The sequence below is a fragment of the Sphaeramia orbicularis genome, chromosome 24, assembly GCF_902148855.1.
Source record: "Sphaeramia orbicularis chromosome 24, fSphaOr1.1, whole genome shotgun sequence".
Classification (NCBI taxonomy): Eukaryota; Metazoa; Chordata; class Actinopteri; order Kurtiformes; family Apogonidae; genus Sphaeramia; species Sphaeramia orbicularis.
This window is the reverse complement of record NC_043979.1, coordinates 15818358-15837743: the sequence shown is the minus strand read 5'-3', so window position 1 is coordinate 15837743 and position 19386 is coordinate 15818358. Positions and strand designations below refer to the sequence as shown.

Below are 19386 nucleotides of genomic sequence, written 5' to 3'. Positions count from 1 at the left end.
AATTCGCCATTTTATTCATTTCCAAATCCGTGGCAGTCCTTGAAGAGCAGATCAGGTTCATTCCAAGGCAATTAATGGCACTAATGGGCAATCATTTCACATATAATTCACTGCATTCATTTAGATCAGCATATGCACAAAAGTGCTTTGTACATTCTACAGTTCAGCTGACAACGGAGCTGAACTTTTTCTCCATTTTTCATTTTATACCATACAATTCAGGGCTGTAATTTGGTTAAAATACACTGTTAAATTAAAATAAACTCCTAATACGGCCATTTAAAGTTGACACTCTTTCCTGGTGGATCAGCAGAGAAGTGTGCAGCTATAGCAATACATTTTATAGTCTCCCATTAATAAAACATGGTGGGCAATTTTAAGAGCATTAGAAGTTTGATTGCTTCGGGGCAGGCCTAGGGGACTTTCAGGACACTAATTATTTATATAAATGAAATGTCATCTCAGCTCTGGCTCAAGTAGGCATAACCTCAGCAGACTCCACATGGAAACACCACAGCACAACAGCTATCTTTCACAGATACGCCGAGCATGTTGTCAAGCATATTGCTTTGACTGGAGCCCATAAATTCGGCATGTGATATTACATGGAATGTCTTCTTTTCGCAACGGGCCAAGAGAGCAACAACAGTCACGGACACATTGGATGCTGAAAGAAAACATTACCCTGAGTTCACACACTCTCTTGCCATCCCCACTGGCTGCAAGCAGCTCCTTGATCCTTACCCATGGGTTTCTCAATAATACATCAATGTCTCCATTATAGCTTGTATCTGCTGGCTCCGGGCAAAGGCAGTTTAAGCTGGGTTGCACAGAGCCAACATACCACAAATACCCTGCTTGTGGACACAGGAAAGGTTTTAAGTCCAAAGTGTTGCCTCTGAGGAGACATGCATCTTGCGTGGGTGAGTGCCACGGCTGAATGGGAGATACCTGAACACACCGCAGGGCATTACCTACACTGGAAATGAGGAAATGCTGAAATGAAAGTTTTGTCAAAGTAACAAGAAACATTACATACTGTTCCAAAATGACCCAGGGTTTAGGGATGTTACAATCACTCATAATTTATGTTAAAATGTTAAAAACAAGCTAAAATCCACAATTTGAGTGGGGAAGGTCTTGGAGTACATCAGAGGACACAAGTGGATGCAGTCTAAAGGAGTCAGATTCTAGGTTATAACCCTTGTCATGTGCCATCCTTCTATCTTACATTTTTCATGTCTCTCCCATCTGCGTACAAAAATGATATTACAGTAATATCTTCAAACAGGCAAACATGAAGAACTACATAAAAATGTCACATAATGTTTTTTTTTTGTTTTTTTTTTTATTTATTTTTTTCAGAACAAAATGGATCTTTCTTTTGTTGGGGTTAAGTGTACAAACTGGTCAAAGGACTCAGTTTAACCTCAAAGTGAAAGGACTGACATAAACAATGAAAGGTCCACTCCAGAATAACTCATGGTAACATGAATATTGCTCTGGGATTTGCTTATAGTTGGTGCTTCATTATGCAATGTTTAATATTAATAAAGAAAGTACACGTATATATAATTCATAAGCTGATTTACTGTGCTTGATGTGTGTGTGTGTGTGTGTGTGTGTGTGTATGTGTGTGTGTGTGTGTGTGTGTGTGTGTGTGTGTGTGATTTGAGTGACAGATTGAGATGCTCCCTTGCTACAGGCAATACAACTAGACAAGGCTCTTACTTTTCTACAGGACACATCCTGACAATTTCTCCCACAGTTAAGAGGATTTGTCCGAGCACGGGTGAATATATAATGCATGCAGATTCCAAATTTTAATTTGGACGAAGTAAATGATTCAATGCTGGCTTTTCTCTGAAGTGAAGCTGAGCGAGGAATGATGAGGGCAAGATGTTACTTGTAGTCTACTTTTTTTCTGCATTAATATTTAACCCTACAGAAGAAGTGAAAATAACCATCAGTTAAACAGATAATAAAATATTTCTCTCAGAGTCCTCAGTTTAAATTTCAAGTTTCTGTAAGTTAATTTAGTTTTCTTACTATATGGCTCTAAAGATGTTGCCTCTGTCTTTTCTAAAAAACAAAAAAACAAACAAACAAAAACTTCTGCATTAGTAGTATATAAAGGATGACAAAGGAAAACATATATTACACAAAAGACTAAAGTTCTGCCCTAACGCCACTCTCATATGCTATTCTATTACTGTTGACTGTAATGCAGATTTTTTAAAATTGATTTTAAATTATTTTGTGGCCTGTAAGCATAAATTTGTAATGTCTACCTGATTTTAAAATATTCATTACATCTATGTTAATCAGAGGGAGATAATTAATTATTTTTGGCTGATTTCTTTTTTTTTTTTTTTTTTTTAATAAGAATTAGATGGTGTTTTTCATGTGTATACCTCTTTACAAATACATTTTCCAGAACTACCATGGGTTTTTAATGCATAATGCCTTGTGTTTTGTTAACTAATCCATTATGACAGGATACTTCAAACCAGTGGCTCCATGGGTCAAATAACTGATATTGTTATTATTTGTCTCCCTCTAGTGGATAGTATTAGTCATAAAATAATGTCAAGGACGTTAAAGAAAATATTAATTCTGAGCATTTTTACGTTCGTATGTCTTTCTCAACTGCAGCTACAGTGTTCAATGTACTCACCAGATTAACTTTGAAGATAAAAGACAGGATTAAAATCTTAACTCCGCACACGTGTGGGATGTGATACGTAATGACGTCACCCACAGACGCTGACGCATTCCATAATGGCGGTGCCCTTGTTACAATGGGGTCTGTTGTTGATCACTTCTTAGCAAAGTTACTGTGAATAACTGCCGATTTTCCATACCGCTGTTTGTACTTAGTGATATTTTCCGAAGGCTACATGTTAAAGGTAAGATAAACGCTTCATTGTTGACAGACTGAAAACAAACGTGGCTAATACGGAATAGTTTCGAGAGGTTTCGGGGCTCCTAGCCTTGTCGTTGTCGAAAGACCCCGGGTGAAGAAGTTTGCTAGCCGGGGTTAGCTCGCACAAGGCGGTTTGCGAAGAGGATCAGCTCCCGAACTGATAACTTTATTGCTAACTTTCATTAATTTTAAACCCATTGTGTTTTAGCCGACTGTGTGATCAAAGCTACTGTCTCACATTTTTCCGGCCTACCTTTATGTTTACACGATGACGCTAACTATAACTTCACGTTAACGTCGCTAATGCTAATGAGCTGCTAAGAGTTTCGTTACGCAGATGTACAGAACTCAGTTACAGTTGTTGACAGCTTCATAAATGTTTGTATTGGCATATACCAGTTGTGCCTGTTTGTTTGTAGACGTAACAGTTGAGTTTTATTTGTGATTTGTTATCACGTAACACTATGTCCCAGTAGTGTCTTGTGGAGGTTTACAGGTTTGACTCTGAGATCTGCTACTGATCTGGTCATAAATAGAGAGCTTTGTGTTTAATGCAGTCACCACTTATATTAGACGTGTGAAATGCATGGCTGTCCCTCCTCCATGACTTACTCAGTTTGGGCTATGAAGTAATAGATTTTATGTTGTTGTGTGTGTGTGTGTGTGTGTGTGTGTGTAAGCAGTATTATAATCCATAGAACCTTAAGCAAATGTGCCAAGTTGTTGTAGGCTGCCCACAAGATTTTTTAACAAATAGACTAAAAATTCTCAGTGGTTTTCAGCACTATCAGCTTAATAACAGAGCCACTGCTTTACTATGGGCAATGAAATTTAACTGCTTTTCTGTGCATTGTCTCAGCAACCCAGTGCAGCGGGTCCATCCACCGTAGCCTCTCCTCAGCCAATGAAGGAATCCAAGGAGAACTTATCAATGACCGGCCAACTTATTTTGGACCACATCAAGCCATGCTGGTACTGGGACAAGAAGGATTTAGCACACACCCCGTCTCAGTCAGAGGGTCTGGACCCTGGTACAGAGGCGCGGTATCGGAGAGAAGGAGCCCGGTTCATATTTGATGTGGGAACTCGACTTGGCCTGTATCCTTTCATTGATTGTCAACAATTTTCTCTTATCATAAAACATGTTACTACTATGGTTTGTAAAAGTCTGTGCAGTGTACAGGGAGATGTACTTTTTCTAAGCCCAGTGATGATCATAGAAGCATGGTAGTGGTCAAACTTGTTGCTTTTGGCAAGATAAAATCTATTAGAGAAGAGCTTCACTTAAAAACACTTACTACTTTTCATCATTCCTTGACTAAATCTTATCAGACACTATGATACCCTAGCAACTGGCATCATATATTTCCATCGATTCTACATGTTTCATTCCTTCAAGCAGTTCCCCCGATATGTAAGTGTAGTTTACTGTTATTCCTGTGTAATTCCTTAGGGCGGGTAAATTGTGTAGACTTAATGATGTACTTTATACTTGAACAGGTGACCGGTGCTTGCTGCCTTTTCCTGGCAGGAAAAGTGGAGGAAACTCCCAAGAAATGTAAAGACATCATCAAAACAGCCCGTAGTTTATTGAATGATGTTCAGTTTGCACAGTTTGGTGATGATCCAAAGGTACAACTCATTTTTTTTTCATTATCTCTACCTGAAGAAGTTTTGGCCTCGCAAAAATTTGTTTATTCGTAAATGTGACATAACACGTTTAACAGGCATATCGGTATGCAGTAGCTTAAAAAGTGTTTTCATATGGGAATTTGAGTGTCTGGATAGTTGTAAACACCACTGGGTCTATATGTGTTTTTGTCCAACAGGAAGAAGTGATGGTGTTGGAGAGAATCCTACTCCAGACTATTAAATTTGACCTGCAGGTGGAGCACCCATACATGTTCTTGCTGCGTTATGTCAAACAACTCAAAGGTGAGACTTCATGAAATATGGCATCAAAGCCACACCCAACCTATGCATGATGTATTCGGTATTTGTAAAACATGTCATTAAGATGTTGTTATTATTCTAGGTGAGAAGAATAAAGTGTGCAAAGTGCTACAAATGGCATGGACCTTTGTCAACGACAGGTAAGCATGTAAACACCACAACATCCATACAATCAGATGGGATGTAATAACTGGTGTACTGTAATGGGAATGTGCTAGGGCAAACTGAACTGACTTTAATGGTGTTTGCTTTTCGTCTCCCAGCCTGTGCACCATGCTGTCACTGCAGTGGGAGCCAGAGATTATTGCTGTGGCTGTTATGTACCTGGCCGGTCGCCTCTGTAAGTTTGACATCCAGGAGTGGACAGCCAAGCAGTCGTCCCGCCGCTGGTGGGAGCAGTTTGTCCAGGACGTCCCTGTTGAGCTGCTTGAAGGTACTCATCATCAGTGTTGGGCAAATTACTTGGGATATATGAGTATATAAGTAACTATTACTTCTTTAAAGTAAAATTTATACTTTACTCAGTACAGTCATTTAGGTAAGGTCCAGTTATATTATTGTATCACTTTCAATAGGTTTCATGTTGCTGCTATAACAGATGCCTTAGATGTTGTTTTCTTTTTATTTGAAAGCAGTTTGCTTCTTGTTCAGAGTTTACAAATGATCACAATACTCCTTGCATCTTTGGCTGAGAAAAAATGAATAATGTCATTAATTTCAGCTGTTGGAAGTAGAAGCCGCCAAAAAGTGTGGATACTTAACCGTCTGTATAATCTATACTGTCTATCAGGAAAGATTGATCAATCAGATGAGATCTTCTGCCCATGAAATAAAAAACATCACAGTTGGAAATGAAGTAATTTTGACAATTTGAGAAACAAAGACAAAACAGAAGATCTTATTATAAACCTAAATAAATCAGTCAATTAAATCTGGATCACTGAACATCAGAGTAATGGTCAAACATCTAGATGATTTTTGGTTTGTTTTATTTTATTTTTTTATTTCTGTCACTCCTTTGTACCACCCGCCATCAGACTGTACAACAGCAGCTTGACTTGAATTACATCCTGCTCTAAACAGATTTTTGCATCTGGTCAGTGTCACCAACTTTCACACTTATTATTTTGTTATTATTACTATTTATGTCATTTTAGTCACTTAAACAAATTTTTATATTTTTATCATCTCAGTATCTTTTTATATTATTTGATGCTTCTTGTCTTGAGCTGCTGTACATTTGAATTTCCACCTTGGGGGATCAATAAAGTATATCTTATCTTAAGAATATTATGTTCTGTCAGTAACTGTATTTTAGAAACATAACTTCAGCTGTCTAGCAGTATCATGCCCGATTTCTGCTGATACTGATATTTGTAAACTGTCCCATCAGACCAGATTAATTCTAGTTGTAGGTCTGTCACTAAGTGAACTGTAATACATTTGCTATTTTGGAGATTGTAATCCCCCACTGTGTCCGGGCCGTCGCACATGCCTTTAACATAACATGTGAAAGACTCTTTTCTGTTTTCTGTCCTCCAGACATTTGCCATCAGATCCTCGACCTGTATTCTCAGGGGAACAAACCCATCCCTCAGCAGATACAGGAAAAAGAACGACCCCCTGTTCCTCAGATTCCTGCTCCTCCAGCGCCACAGGGCCCACCCCCGCCCACCAACCCTCCTCCCCCACCACCAAAGAAGACTTCTCCACAGGGTGGCAGTCCTGCACGTCAGCTCAAACGCACCCATGTAAGTATGTCCTTCACCTGCACCACTGATCACTTAAACCCATGGCAGAAGCATAGTTTTCAAAACCCAGTTTGTTTATAGAAATATTCCCATGTCATTTGTTTGCAAAGTTCTTGCAGGGGTAGAAATTCTGTTAAAGCCTTGTATATCTGTGAAGTCGGTAATTTAGCATTAGTGTTATATTTTGAGCCCCACAGTTTGTGATGCATCCTAGCTTGCTATGGAGACGGATATATTCCCCTAACAGGCTCCAAAACATGTCATTCTTGTTTCACATTTTTTGTTTCAGACATCCCCGAAAGATGAACCAAAGGCTCCAGGTAAGAGTTTGAGACATGGTTAAACTCGTATCTTCTGAATCTGAAATACAAGAAATGTTAGACTAGTTAACAGTGCATACTGAAATGGTGATTTTCCACCATATGGTACTGGCTCGGCTTCTCCTGATTTGTTTTGGTACAAGGTCCATCATTTTCCACTGCACATAATAGTACCTCTTACTCATCACAGTAGTGACACCACATGAAACTGCTATGACACACTCAGAAACAATGGGCAACACAGAAGGGATATTGTTAGTCAATCCTGTTGAAAAACCTAATTCTGAGTTCACAGAAAGGGGAAAATTGTATTTGATTATTACATATATATTAATAAACAGAACACAAGCTACTGTGTGTAAAATACAGTAGTTTTGTTACTGACAACTGGTTGTTTTTTCCTGAGACAATGACGATTGTTTCTGAGCAGTCAATAGCCTGCAGTGCTTTCAAAAAAAGTACCAGGTATCTACTACTTGTCTGCACTGGAGAAGGTGAGAGGAGTTGAGCTGGTACTGTAATGGAAAAGTATCACAGACCTACTGAGACCTTCAGACCTTGTATTTATAATCTTACAATGATTTGTCTGTTTAATTTACAGAACAAGTTGGATCGAAAATCCCTCGTCTGGAGAGCCCCATGCCCCCTCTGCCTACTTCACAGCCTCCTCCAGGTACGATTCCTTTCCTCTGTTCACTGTCTGTTTCAGACTGAAGTTAAAATGCTTTAAGGCTGGGTAGACTGTGGGTCTGCTGGTATCCACTCAACACCAAACTGTCTGTTTTCATCTGCCAACAAATAGACTCATAATGACCAGCCAACGTCCCCTGCCCTGAACTACAGCTTAGAAAGCAACCCAAAGTCTTTAGTCCTCTCAGTCAGCTTACATAACCAGCATCTTGTCTGGACATTATGTTTCCAAACACATGCATACCCCTAACCTCTCCAGACCAATCTGATTAGTGTGTGAGCCTTCTAATGAGACCTCCTATGTGGCTAAAGCCTGACAAGTCCTGGTCTGGCTGTGCGCTCACTGTCTGGGAATGGAAAGGTTACTTGAGCTCATGGAGGAATGAGCCTCCAATGATTTACTGGCCAGATGATAGCATATTTTTAACAACTTGATTTTTCTCTCTGCTGTTGCTCACTAGACCGCAAAGCCCCGGCTCCAGCCCCTCCTGCTGAAGCAGAACCAGGAAACGAAGCGGCCCCCCCTCCACCTCATGCGCCACCTCCCCATCAACCCCCTCCTCTCCCCCATCGCCCACCACCACCTCCTCCCTCCAACTACATCATGTCCACCACCAGCTCCTACATGTCTGGGGAGGGCTACCAGAACCTGCAGTCCATGATGAAGACGGAGGGTCCCTCCTATGCCCCTATGCCTCCCAGCTACGCCCCTCCCATGCCACCATACCACGTCTACCCTCCACCTGCAGCACCGCCCCCAGGCCCTCCTCCTCCACCTTCAAGCTACCCACCACCCAACTTACCCCCAACCTATCCACCGCCAGGATACAACAGCTACCCACCGCCTCCGCCTCCACGCATGCCACCAAGCCACGTACCGCCTCCTGGGATAGGCCTCCCACCTACTGGGTACCCTCCTCCACCCCCTGTGCCACCAGGACAGTCACAGGTGCCGCTGCCCCCTCCACCTGGCATGCCCATGAACCGTGGTGGGTGGATGAGATGAGACGAGTCGAGTGGAAAGAGATGAAGAATAACGTGAGAGTGGTAACAGTCTATGAACTGAGACGATGCAGAGCCACAACTGGGGACCGAAAACTCTCTGGAAAGAGAGAGAAAACAATCAAAAACTTGTCTTATTGTGGTACAAACTAAGGAGAGCAGAGCTCACTCACTTAAGAGACTATCTGTAAACAGGTGCTGGGCTTGTGATGAAGGCTTGTAGACCTGCTTTTATGAGAACCTTAACTGCTGCCAACACCCTATATTGAATTATTTTTGACAAAAATGGCTCAAAGGTTTCGATTTAAATGTGGTCGTTCTTGCGTGAAGTTTGTATTGACATCTGTGTTGCGCTGAGAGACAGTCGTTTGACGGTCTGGTTCACAGGATGTACTCAGTTAAAATAGTTTTGCCATTGGGCATTTATTTCAGTCAGTAGTCTTCTGTCTTCTCTTGTCCATGTGTTACTCTCCTCACTACATCAAAGAACAACCTCTGAGCTGCAGAACCTGGAGTGTTAAGAAAGGCATACGCCTTTGTGTTTTTCTTGTCCAACGGTTTAGTCATTTTCATAGCACAGTTCTCTTCCACCATGTTCCATCAAAACAAACTGGACATTATTTTGCAAAGGTACCATCTCTGAGCGGCCCCAGTCAGGTGTCATATATTTTAAAGAAATACAAACTATTCCACAATGCTGAGTTTTTGGCCCTAGTTCCAAAATGATGAATGGTGCCAGACCCATCTCCAGCACTTGCTTAACACTAAGTGTGGAGATAGGTCTGGCTATGCTAAGCTAAAAGCATCTTGGTTTTTTTATACTGTTGCAGCGATAGAGGAGCAGAAAAGACAAAGAACTGGAAAGCGTAGAAAATCCAATCCAAAACCTCTAAATAGAAATCAGTGTACTGGGGCTGGTACTGTAGCTTTGTTAATAAACAGGCTGTCAGCACTAAACACACCAACAGAAATGTCATGTAAGCATTTGTAAATGTAGTGCACCTTCACACGTATGAGCTAAATTCCTTTTCCAGTTCTGGGCTCTCATTACAAACACTTTCCACTCACTGTTTTTGTGCAACGCAAAAGCATTCTGTTTCTCATCACACTTGATCGCTCACCTAAATAAGGGGAGATGCAATGTACCACTTTTAGGATCAAAGGTTAAGTGTCCCCATCAATATTTCTTTTACAGTCATGTTTAAATTGCTTTACCTGGATTGTTTCTCCTCATCTCCCTTGAAAACATTTTCTCCACAGAATGTCTGTGTGATATAATCATGAGATGGACTTGTAAAAGGCCTGCTCTACAGCTAACTAAGAATGACACATGCTGTGTAATTCAGTCATGTTTGTGGATTAGTGTGAACATGCTGTAAACTGTCTTATTTGATTTTATTCTGTGGAAAACACTGAGGTCACGCTACAAGAACCTTCCTCTGTCATTAGACATTTCATGTTACGCAATGTCAGTTTTCATTTTATTCCTCAGTTTGCTTTCTCTGTCTTATTGTTAGCGGTGACTCGGCACTGCAGATGGTATTACAAGAACTAAAGAACACAAACCAACTATGTCTGACACTGGACAGTTCACAGAATTTTTGTACATACGATCTTTTCCTTTTAGATTTTTTGTTGAATTTCTATCCATATGTGCCTTAGACAGGCTCCTCTTTTCTGTATCCTGCACACAGCTTCAGTTTTGTGTCAAAGTGGCACCTAGGACAATAAAGACCTGCTTTTTCCTACTTTGAACTATCAGAAACCGTTCTCAGGACTCTTAATACGTTTAGTTTCACTTCCATCATTCTACCAACAGAGGGCAGCCTGACTCATCTAATGAGAACAACAGGCCAGCGATGTGGTTTGGCTCTTCAAATTAAAAGACAACACAAGACATCATTAACCAAGTTTTGTTTATTTTCTCCCAATGTTTTTCTAAAAGTGGCCTATTTAATATTTTCTTTTTACCTGCCAATATTCATCTCCTAAGTGAAAAGTAGTTACAGTCATGCTAGTTACTACAGGAATTGACATTTACACTGTAGATTCTAGGATTCTGTACTGCAATTTAGCACATAGGCAGAAAAAAAGAAATCCTATAGATAATAAAAACAGTTAGGTTCCAAATCAAAACACCATGCAGAAAAAAAAAGTGGCACGTCTCAAATCAAATGCCATTTATAAAGTATTCAAAATTGTATCATGGCTTCAAATCAGTTCCTAGAAAAAAGGACACTTTAATAAATCATACTTGGATTTATTATTTTGACTCGTTATTTGAGAGAGCAGAGGTGCATGGTGGGCATCCTCGGAAATGTTCTAATTTGGAACAAATAAAATTTAGAGATGGGAGAGCCAGAGATGTCAGCCACCAAACAGATCGATCAGATAACTGTACAAGACGGAGTGAATCTGAGTAACATATGATTGTTTAGTAACTGATGGCGCTCCCATCTCTATCTGACACCTGGCAATAAATACTTTGACAAACAGTATTTTGTTCATTCTGACATCAAGAAATACTCATGTTAAATGTTTTCAGGAGACATCTAGGTGAAGACTTATCTCACATTCTACAGAAAAAAAAAAAAAAAAAAAAAAAGATAAAACTTTTAAGAAACATGCGCTGCGTAAACACACCTGCTGAATTTGTGACAATGGAAAAGGACTGAGCTTTATTTAATTGGATATAAAATAGAAATTATTTATATGCTTTAGTATTTAGCCGTAATATTTAAATCACGTCATGTGGAAAATGCTAGACCAGATTTTGTATGGATTCAGCAAATGTCTTCAGCAGATTTCAGCTGTGTTGCAACCAGGGTTCAATAGAGGATTCACAGGCAGATACTACAGCTGCAAGAGAACCATTCAGTCTGCTTACACACACACACACACACACACACACACACACACACTCACAAGATGGGCAAAGGTAAAGCTGTAGCCCTCCCAACCTGAGAAAATGATTGTCAAGCATGCACACAGCATACAATTTTAGTTAATTTCACAATTTAACGTAAGAAAGTCATCTATTAGTTAATTCATTGAGATGGTTTGATTCAAGATGGCCTTGATACTTTTTCAGAGGTTACAGAAAGACGGAATAATAGCAATTCATCTGGTAAAAGAATTTAAAAAAAAAAAGTATTGAAGAAGTTTATTACCAAAAACAAACCCTGCTTAAGGTCTGGTTGTGTGTGCTTTTCCAAACTAAAGAGTTGATCACATGGCCACGCTAGAATATAAAACAGATCAGTAAAATCAACAATAACAATGAAGTAGTGCTATGGTTTTATACATAATATACACAAGTTAACAGTGATCTCTAGACTTTATTATCCATAGACTTGTCTTATGAGCAAAAGGTGCTAGGTCACAGTGGGTTTCACTTAACACTTTAGATTGCTAATGCTAAGTTATACTCGTTGAGCACTAGAGGGCGATACATGTGACAGGAGCTAAGGTCTCTATAGGAGATATTATAACAAGATATCAGAAGATTCTGCCACAATGATGCCTCACATCCCAGCAACATATGAAGAGGTTTCTGCCCCTGCGGTTTGATCAGTTCTGTGCTTGAAACCATGTCGTATCACTAGCTCGATGTAGCACGGCTATGCTCTAAAAGGACGGCGAGTGGGGTGTGTTTATGCTGGTTATTGGAGCCTAGACTATCCAGCAGATTGATGACAGAGAGAGATCATCGTGTAGCATCCAAATCAATAAAGAAAAAAGGTGGTGAACTGGTGAAACTAGCTGCCTGTTGTTAACGCTTCACAAGCTCTGAGATAAAAATATGTTGTACACGGAAAGTTGTACGTCGGTGTATAACAGACTAAAAAAGTCCATTTTTGTAGCTTCTGTTGTTTACTATCTTAACCAGTCTTAGGATAGTGTTTGCTGAAGGAATGCTGGGTGTTGTAGGCAGTAAGGAGCGTGGCATGATGGGTGGTGTAGGCGCAGGTAGTAAGAGGTGGTTTCAGGTGTGCACTGTACTAGATCCTGATCTCTCTCTCTCTCTCCCTCTCCCTCTCTCTCTCGCTGTCTCTCAGCGGTTGCCATGCTACAGCGGGCCTTTGAACTGGTTCCCAGAGAGGTGCTGTCTGACGGACAGCTTTGATCCTGCTGCATCACCCAGCTTTCTCCACACCACCTGCAAGCAGAAGCAGAGAGAGGAGTAAGGAGGGGAAGAGGAAGAGGAAGGCATGCAGGAAAAGACAGGCAGACACACAGACACAGACTGAAAGAGGAAGGCGAGGCAGAAAAGACACTTTCTACTTCAAGAGTGAAAACTTCAAATGCCCACATCTTGACTTTAAGCAGACTGCACACACACATACACACACTTTACAGTACAGCTATCTTTGTATCTCTGTCCTCTGTCTCTGGCACTGAGATCTCACAGTGAGTGAGAGGGGCCCCTGGGGACCCCACAGATATTACAGAGGTACTATTGTAGTGCTCCCCAGATTCCTGGCCCTGTCACATACCTCTGCAGGGCCCAGATAGACCAGCTTTCGTCCTCGCTCTAATCAGCAAACCTTTTATCCGAGACTGGGCCTTTCAGCACCAACACAGTAAGATGGAGGGAGGTGAGGGAGGAGGGCAGGGGGGATGGAGGAAGAATGGAGGGGTGAGGCTGAGGCATGGGGGAGTGCTCTTTTCCCTGCTGCACCGGTTTAATTGCTCTGACTACTCAACTATGAGCATCTTTTCAGGGCTTCCAGTGGAGAGCTAGCTTTGCAGCAGGAATGGGGAAGAGGGTGAGGGTGAGGGGAGGGGAGGGGAGGATAGAGAGAGAGGCCGCTGTGCCCAGCACCATGCTGTATGTGTCAATCCAAACCAAATGAGTCTAAATGAGGGTTCCTCATTAGTGGAAGCACTTAACAATGACCTGATTTGAACTCAGAAGGGAAGGAACAAACCACTATGGACATAATGTCCTTGTTTGTTTATTGGGGTGATGACTGTACAGTATTACACCTCCAGAACAGACCATCAAATACATGAACTAATCTGCATTTAACCAGGAACCAATCAAACAGCACGAGAAAGTCATGAGCAAATACAACTTCTACTTCAACTGCAACTTTACTTCATGCTCAAATGAATACATGTTGACAATACCGTAAAATAATGTCACAATAAAAACAATGCTGTTAGTTTTAACAGTATAACTAAGATTTCAGGAAGACAAACTCTAGGACAGTAGTAGGAAACTGGTCAGGGACAAGGTGCAGGTTCTGCACTTACGTTGCACATCTCTCTCACAATGGCCTTCTCTTTCTCACTGAGATCATCCTCATAGTCCTCAGGAACCTGCTTGTCCAAGTTCTCATGAACCTCCAGCACCTGAGGACAAATGCAACAATGATGCCTTTATGTAAAACTAAATAAATTCTTGCATTACAATATCCTAACTGGACACAAAAGAAAGATGTGGTGTTCAGGATTTTTTTTTTTTTTTACTTCTTATGCAGTTTTGAACACATCAGTGCACACAGGACTGCTATAGGGGTCTCGATCAAAAGAATATTAAGAGACATAATAGGAGGTAATGTCTTGAAGTAGCTACTACCATCAGGTTGACTTTTTTTAAAGGTAAGTTTGCAATTAACAGTACAGTATAAGCTACTGGTCACACACCATTATAAAGTGGATTGACATTGAAAGACACCAATAAACTAGCTTTGGGCTGGATCAGTGTTGTAAAGTGGAATCCAAATAATAAAAAAAAAAAAAGCAGTGGATCCACAATATCGCCCTATTACTGTGCCTCTGGTGTTTTATCAGCTGTTCACCTCGTTTTCCTCCTGACAGAAAACTAAATGAAACAGGCTGGAATTTCAATAAAATAACAATTTCTCTAAATTTGCATATAGTGAGTTGATGTATTCCATATCAGTGCATGAGTTGTATAGAAAATATATAATATACGCTTAGTTGTTTTTCTGAGTTTTAATGCAGAAATGTTATATAATAACTCTTTGTCCACAAATCCTGTGACCTTTGTTCCTTTTAGCATTTTTTTCATTTGCTAACATCAAAAATCAATACAGTCACTTGTGCACTGCTGGTATTAAAACAACAGAAATCCTAAGCAATTTCTTGCAGGTGATAAAACATCCACCATACAGAATTCTGTGGTGTAAACATGCCCTCCCTTGGTCATTAGTACCTTCATAGCGTGCACTACAGCCTCAGGCTTCTGGGCACAGGATAGGTAGCCTGTGGCGGGAGAGGACTCGCTTGTTGGGAGACGGCCCGTACCCTGGAGAGAGAGAAAAAACACAATGTGACATTCCTTACACAGCAGACAGTATTCAGCACACGTAAAAGCATTTGGAAGTCTGAAACCTGTGAAGAAGGTCAAAAGCCAGGTGTGAGCCACAACATCTGTAGGACCTGACAACTCATACGATGTCACATCCAGTGACATGAACATTATCCCAAAAGAGTTTCAAAAAACATCACAGAGAAAGTGAAAAAAGAGCCACATCCCCCTTAACAGTAGGTGTTTGGATCAAATCTAAGCAGAGAGATTTTTTTGTAGTACTGAAAATGTCACCCCCTTCATCTTGACTCAAATCACCTCGCCCTCCCTGGGTGTGTGTGCTTTTCTTCCCTTTTTTTTGTATTCACCATGTGTTCAACTCTCCGCCAGGTCTGCTACCTGCACAGTGTGATTTAACTCGGTGTGATGGGAGCAGCGAGCCAGGAAGAGAACCAGGGGCTGCTTGACTCATCCCACCCCCCGGTTAGTTCCAGACAGTGGCTCTCTGTTAGAGGGACACACAGATCTCTGGGACACACAATGGTGCCATTCACTGTAACCTGGCATCGGGACCCTGCATTAGACACAGCTCCATGGCTCTGTTAGCCCAGATTCAATTCTTCGCTCACTTTGTGATACGTTTGTCAGCTCCCTCCGCACCCGCTGGCACCGTTTGGGTGCCAGAATGAGCCCACATAACCCAATACCACAGAGATAAAATAATAATCCCGCTGCAGCCAAGAAGGACATTCAGGCCAACAGTCTATTCATATCACATCAACTGTGTGAAAAATTGATTTTCTTCTGGTCTTGAAGGTTATGGCCTGAGAACTGCTCTTCTGACAACCACTACTTGTACTAAATATAGGAGTAAAAACATATTAAATTACAGATATGACAGAATAAATGAGACTTTAAATTATTTTATCTTCATTTTGCTGTTCAACAAAGTTAAACCAACTCCTAATATATCACAGTGAGTGAAGTTGACTGCTGCAGAACACTATTCAGGAGCTTTGATATCAGCATATATGCATAAATGAAAAGGTTCATGTGAATATTTGCTTATGGACTGCACGATGAGGTTGCAGTAAACATTTCAGGGTCACTGAGTTTTAGAAACAATGTCTCAGGCTGTTTCTTAACTTACTTTGAGAAAAAAAAAAACTTTCCTAAAAATATTTACATAAATGTACTATTACTACTACTACTGTATTACTCATTTTTCAAGAATTAGTATTATATGGTCTATAGAACAGGTGTCAAACATGCGGCCCGGGGGCCAAAACTGGCCCGCCGGCCAAAACTGGCCCGCCAAAGGGTCTAATCCAGCCCCTGGGATGAATTTGTGAAATGCAAAAATTACACTGAAGATATTAACAGTCAAGGATGCTAGAATCATTTTAGGTCAATTCAATCTAAAGTGGGTCCGACCAGTAAAATACTATCAGCATAACCTATAAATAATGAAATTCCAAATTTTTCTCTTTGTTTTAGTGTACAAAAAAGTAAAATTACACAAAAATGTTTATATTTACAGACTAGCCTTTTACAAAAATGTGAATAACCTGAAATTTTGTAAGAGAAGTATGTGGAATTGGACCAATATTCTGCCTGTTACTAAATGTTTTGTGTATTTGTAGATCCACTGTGATCTGTAAGTTGTGATGCATATGTATAAATGATCAACTAAGACATAATATTTTTAAAATTGCACTGATTTTTCTTCAGAATTTTCAGTTTGTTCATATTTGTTCATGTTATGTTCAAGTACAGTTCGTAGATGTAAAGATTTTCATTATGGAATTTGACTGTTTTCACTCAAAAACATATAAAAAAAATTCTGGAGTTGACATTATTTATAAGTTCTTATCCTCTTATTTATATTATTTTACTGGTCCGGCCCACTTTATATCATATTAGGCTGTATGTGGCCCCTGAACTAAAATGAGTTCGACACCCCTGGTCTAAAACTGGCAAAAACAAATGCTATAAAGAATAAATATATACATTTATTTATTAACTGCTTTGATGAAATCAGGTAAAAATTAATACATTTGACTATTCAATATATTATGTTTTAGGATACTTACTATAGACAGTGCTCAGTACAGTTAGGGTCAATTTACAGCCCTACAGGGGTTGGACAAAATAATGGAAACACCTTCTATGATGCCACAATGTTAGGTGTTTCCATTATTTTGTCCAACCCCTGTAGTTTCATTATGCTACCATGAAATAATCACTATACCTGAACAAAATTCTATATCGGCAAACTGATTATTCCACTGAATAAGGATCAGTGAGAAAATGTGAAGTTACCCTGAAATTAATTAAAATTTGTCTGCAGGAAATGTTGCATTTAATGGGTTAAAACCTGCAAAATCACTTTTCTTTAAAACATGGCAATAGTTATATAGGACACCCACACATTACTATACTTTGCAGATAAATTATACAAATATATAATCCTTTTGTTAGAGATGATTCTTTGGTTCACAGCAACAAATGTAACACTTCAAGTTTCAAGGTAAGTCCTCTGGAGGGCAAGTACAGAAAAACAAACAAAACCCCCCCCTGTTTTTACATGTTCTATTCTGTGAATTAAAGTAAAATGTGAAAACAGTTTGTAAGTACTAGGACCAGGTTCTGTTTTTGTACCAGTTTATTATGTGCTCGAGCAATGCAGTAAAGAAAAGGATTTGGACAGCACAGAGATGCAGGAGGCTTTGGGCGATGTTTACTGTTCATATGGATGTGCAGCCGCGGACGGTTCGCCTGCATAAACAGGACTGATTTGGGCCTCGTACGATGAGGGGGAAAGCAAACACTGTCAGAATCCATGGGTTGTAGTTCGAGCATGCAGAATCAGAGGTGACTGTTGAGCATTTGTACGAAACGCACAGAGTGGCCGCTTTCTTTCTGTATCCATCTTTTTCTTTTCGTCGTCCTCACTCCGTCTCGATCTGACAATCTCACACTCACTGACCTGAAACCGGGGCCGAATGAACGACAAAGAGCTAAATATAAAGGATGAGCTGATAGATCGGGAAGGGTACGCACAGCGAGACTTCAGTTCACCGACGTTCTGATGCTGCGTTCCACGACCACACATCTCTCATCTTCTGATTCAATCTTTCTCCCCCAACTTCATCATCCAACCAGGGCTTTCTCTCACATGTGCATAAACTCGGGTCACGTTAGAGAACAGCCAATCGATCACCGCGCAGCAGCATGAGTGCGTGTCACGATGGGGTCGTCACGACAACACAGCAGTTGGAGGAAAAGAACACGGAGTTACACAAAGTTATTGCGAACTGCATGTAACTGATTAGCCAGAATCACAGGTCCACACTGGCTATTTCTGATTTAATAACTTACATTGACAGAATTCAGATGGGAAAATGAATTGATGAACGCATGTTTTTGTTTTTCAAAGATGTGAAAAACGCCTCTGTTACATTACTAGTTCTCTATAGTTACAATAACAGACTATCACCATTATCTTGGAGAGTTTTAGCAGTCAACGACAAGCTTATGTTCTGGCAGTGATGAAATGGAACAATATATAAAGTCCAAACAGTTCTGCAACGTCTGATGTGGACCATAACATGTGCTGTGAAACTTAAAGCAATTTCTATTAAGATCAGTGACATCTTTTAAATCACTTCTTAAAACCCATTTTTATAGACTTGCCTTTATGCGATGTCTCTTTTTAATATCTGAGTATTTAATTGTACCCTTTGTTTTGGATACTCACTGATATTGACATTACATGATGTTGTCTTATTCCATTCCTTCATTTTTATATTGATTTGACAGCATCATGCTATGTCTCTGTAACCTCTGCCCTCTCTACTTCATATATTACATTTATTCGGAGTGTCTTGCTTTTTTAGTTTGCTGTTCTTATCTATTTTACTGTGTTGTGTTGTTTTTCTATGTTTTCGTGTCTTTGCTTGTGTCTTGTTTTACTTCAGTTTCAGCTTAATTCTGTCCTCCTGTTTGTCCCTCTGTTCTTATTTTGACTCCTGGGCATCCTTCTGTTGTGCCCTTCTGCTTTGTCTGCCAAAGCACTTTGTAAACTCAGTCTTTAAAGGTGCTTTTAAATAAAAGTTATTATTACCACAGCACTATTTTAGCACCTGGTATTAACCAGAAATAGGACTTCATGTCGACAATATAAAACTTATTACAATTGTGAATCATTCATCATACTTGTTGGTCGTGTTGCCCAACCTCTGATTAAACAATAAAGTTAAATGATTTAATACAAATTTTTGAAGTTGATGCATTATTGATTTTGCCATCTTTTATTGAAGACAGATAATTTACATTTGTTCCCAGCCTTTTCTGCTAAGCTAGGTTAAGTAGCTGCTAGCTACAGCATTATATTCAAAATCAGAATGATCTGGATGGTCTCGAGACTAGATCTGAACTCACAAACACCTAATTTGATGTGAT

At 40.0% G+C, this 19386-nt stretch overlaps 2 protein-coding genes across 4 annotated transcripts in view; one reads left to right on the top strand and one right to left on the bottom strand.

The window, feature by feature from the left end:
• The first annotated feature begins 2774 nt into the window (after positions 1–2774).
• ccnk (cyclin K) lies at positions 2775–11287 on the top strand. The gene is made up of 11 exons (XM_030129124.1): positions 2775–2909; positions 3786–4024; positions 4259–4340; positions 4427–4558; positions 4756–4861; positions 4962–5019; positions 5143–5312; positions 6422–6630; positions 6920–6950; positions 7552–7623; positions 8102–11287. The coding sequence occupies exons 1-11, from the start codon at positions 2901–2903 to the stop codon at positions 8644–8646; spliced, it is 1653 nt and encodes a 550-aa protein (XP_029984984.1). The 5' UTR covers positions 2775–2900; the 3' UTR covers positions 8647–11287.
• ccdc85cb (coiled-coil domain containing 85C, b) overlaps positions 10545–19386 on the bottom strand; it is a 64592-nt gene continuing 55750 nt past the window's right edge. For all 3 annotated transcript variants that reach the window (XM_030129125.1, XM_030129127.1, XM_030129126.1), the window contains 3 exons: positions 14827–14919; positions 13902–14000; positions 10545–12801 (listed from right to left, as the gene is read on the bottom strand). In XM_030129125.1, the coding sequence (XP_029984985.1) occupies positions 12712–12801; positions 13902–14000; positions 14827–14919 (282 nt within the window). In that variant the 3' untranslated portion in view covers positions 10545–12711. The remainder of the gene's footprint in view (positions 12802–13901; positions 14001–14826; positions 14920–19386) is intronic.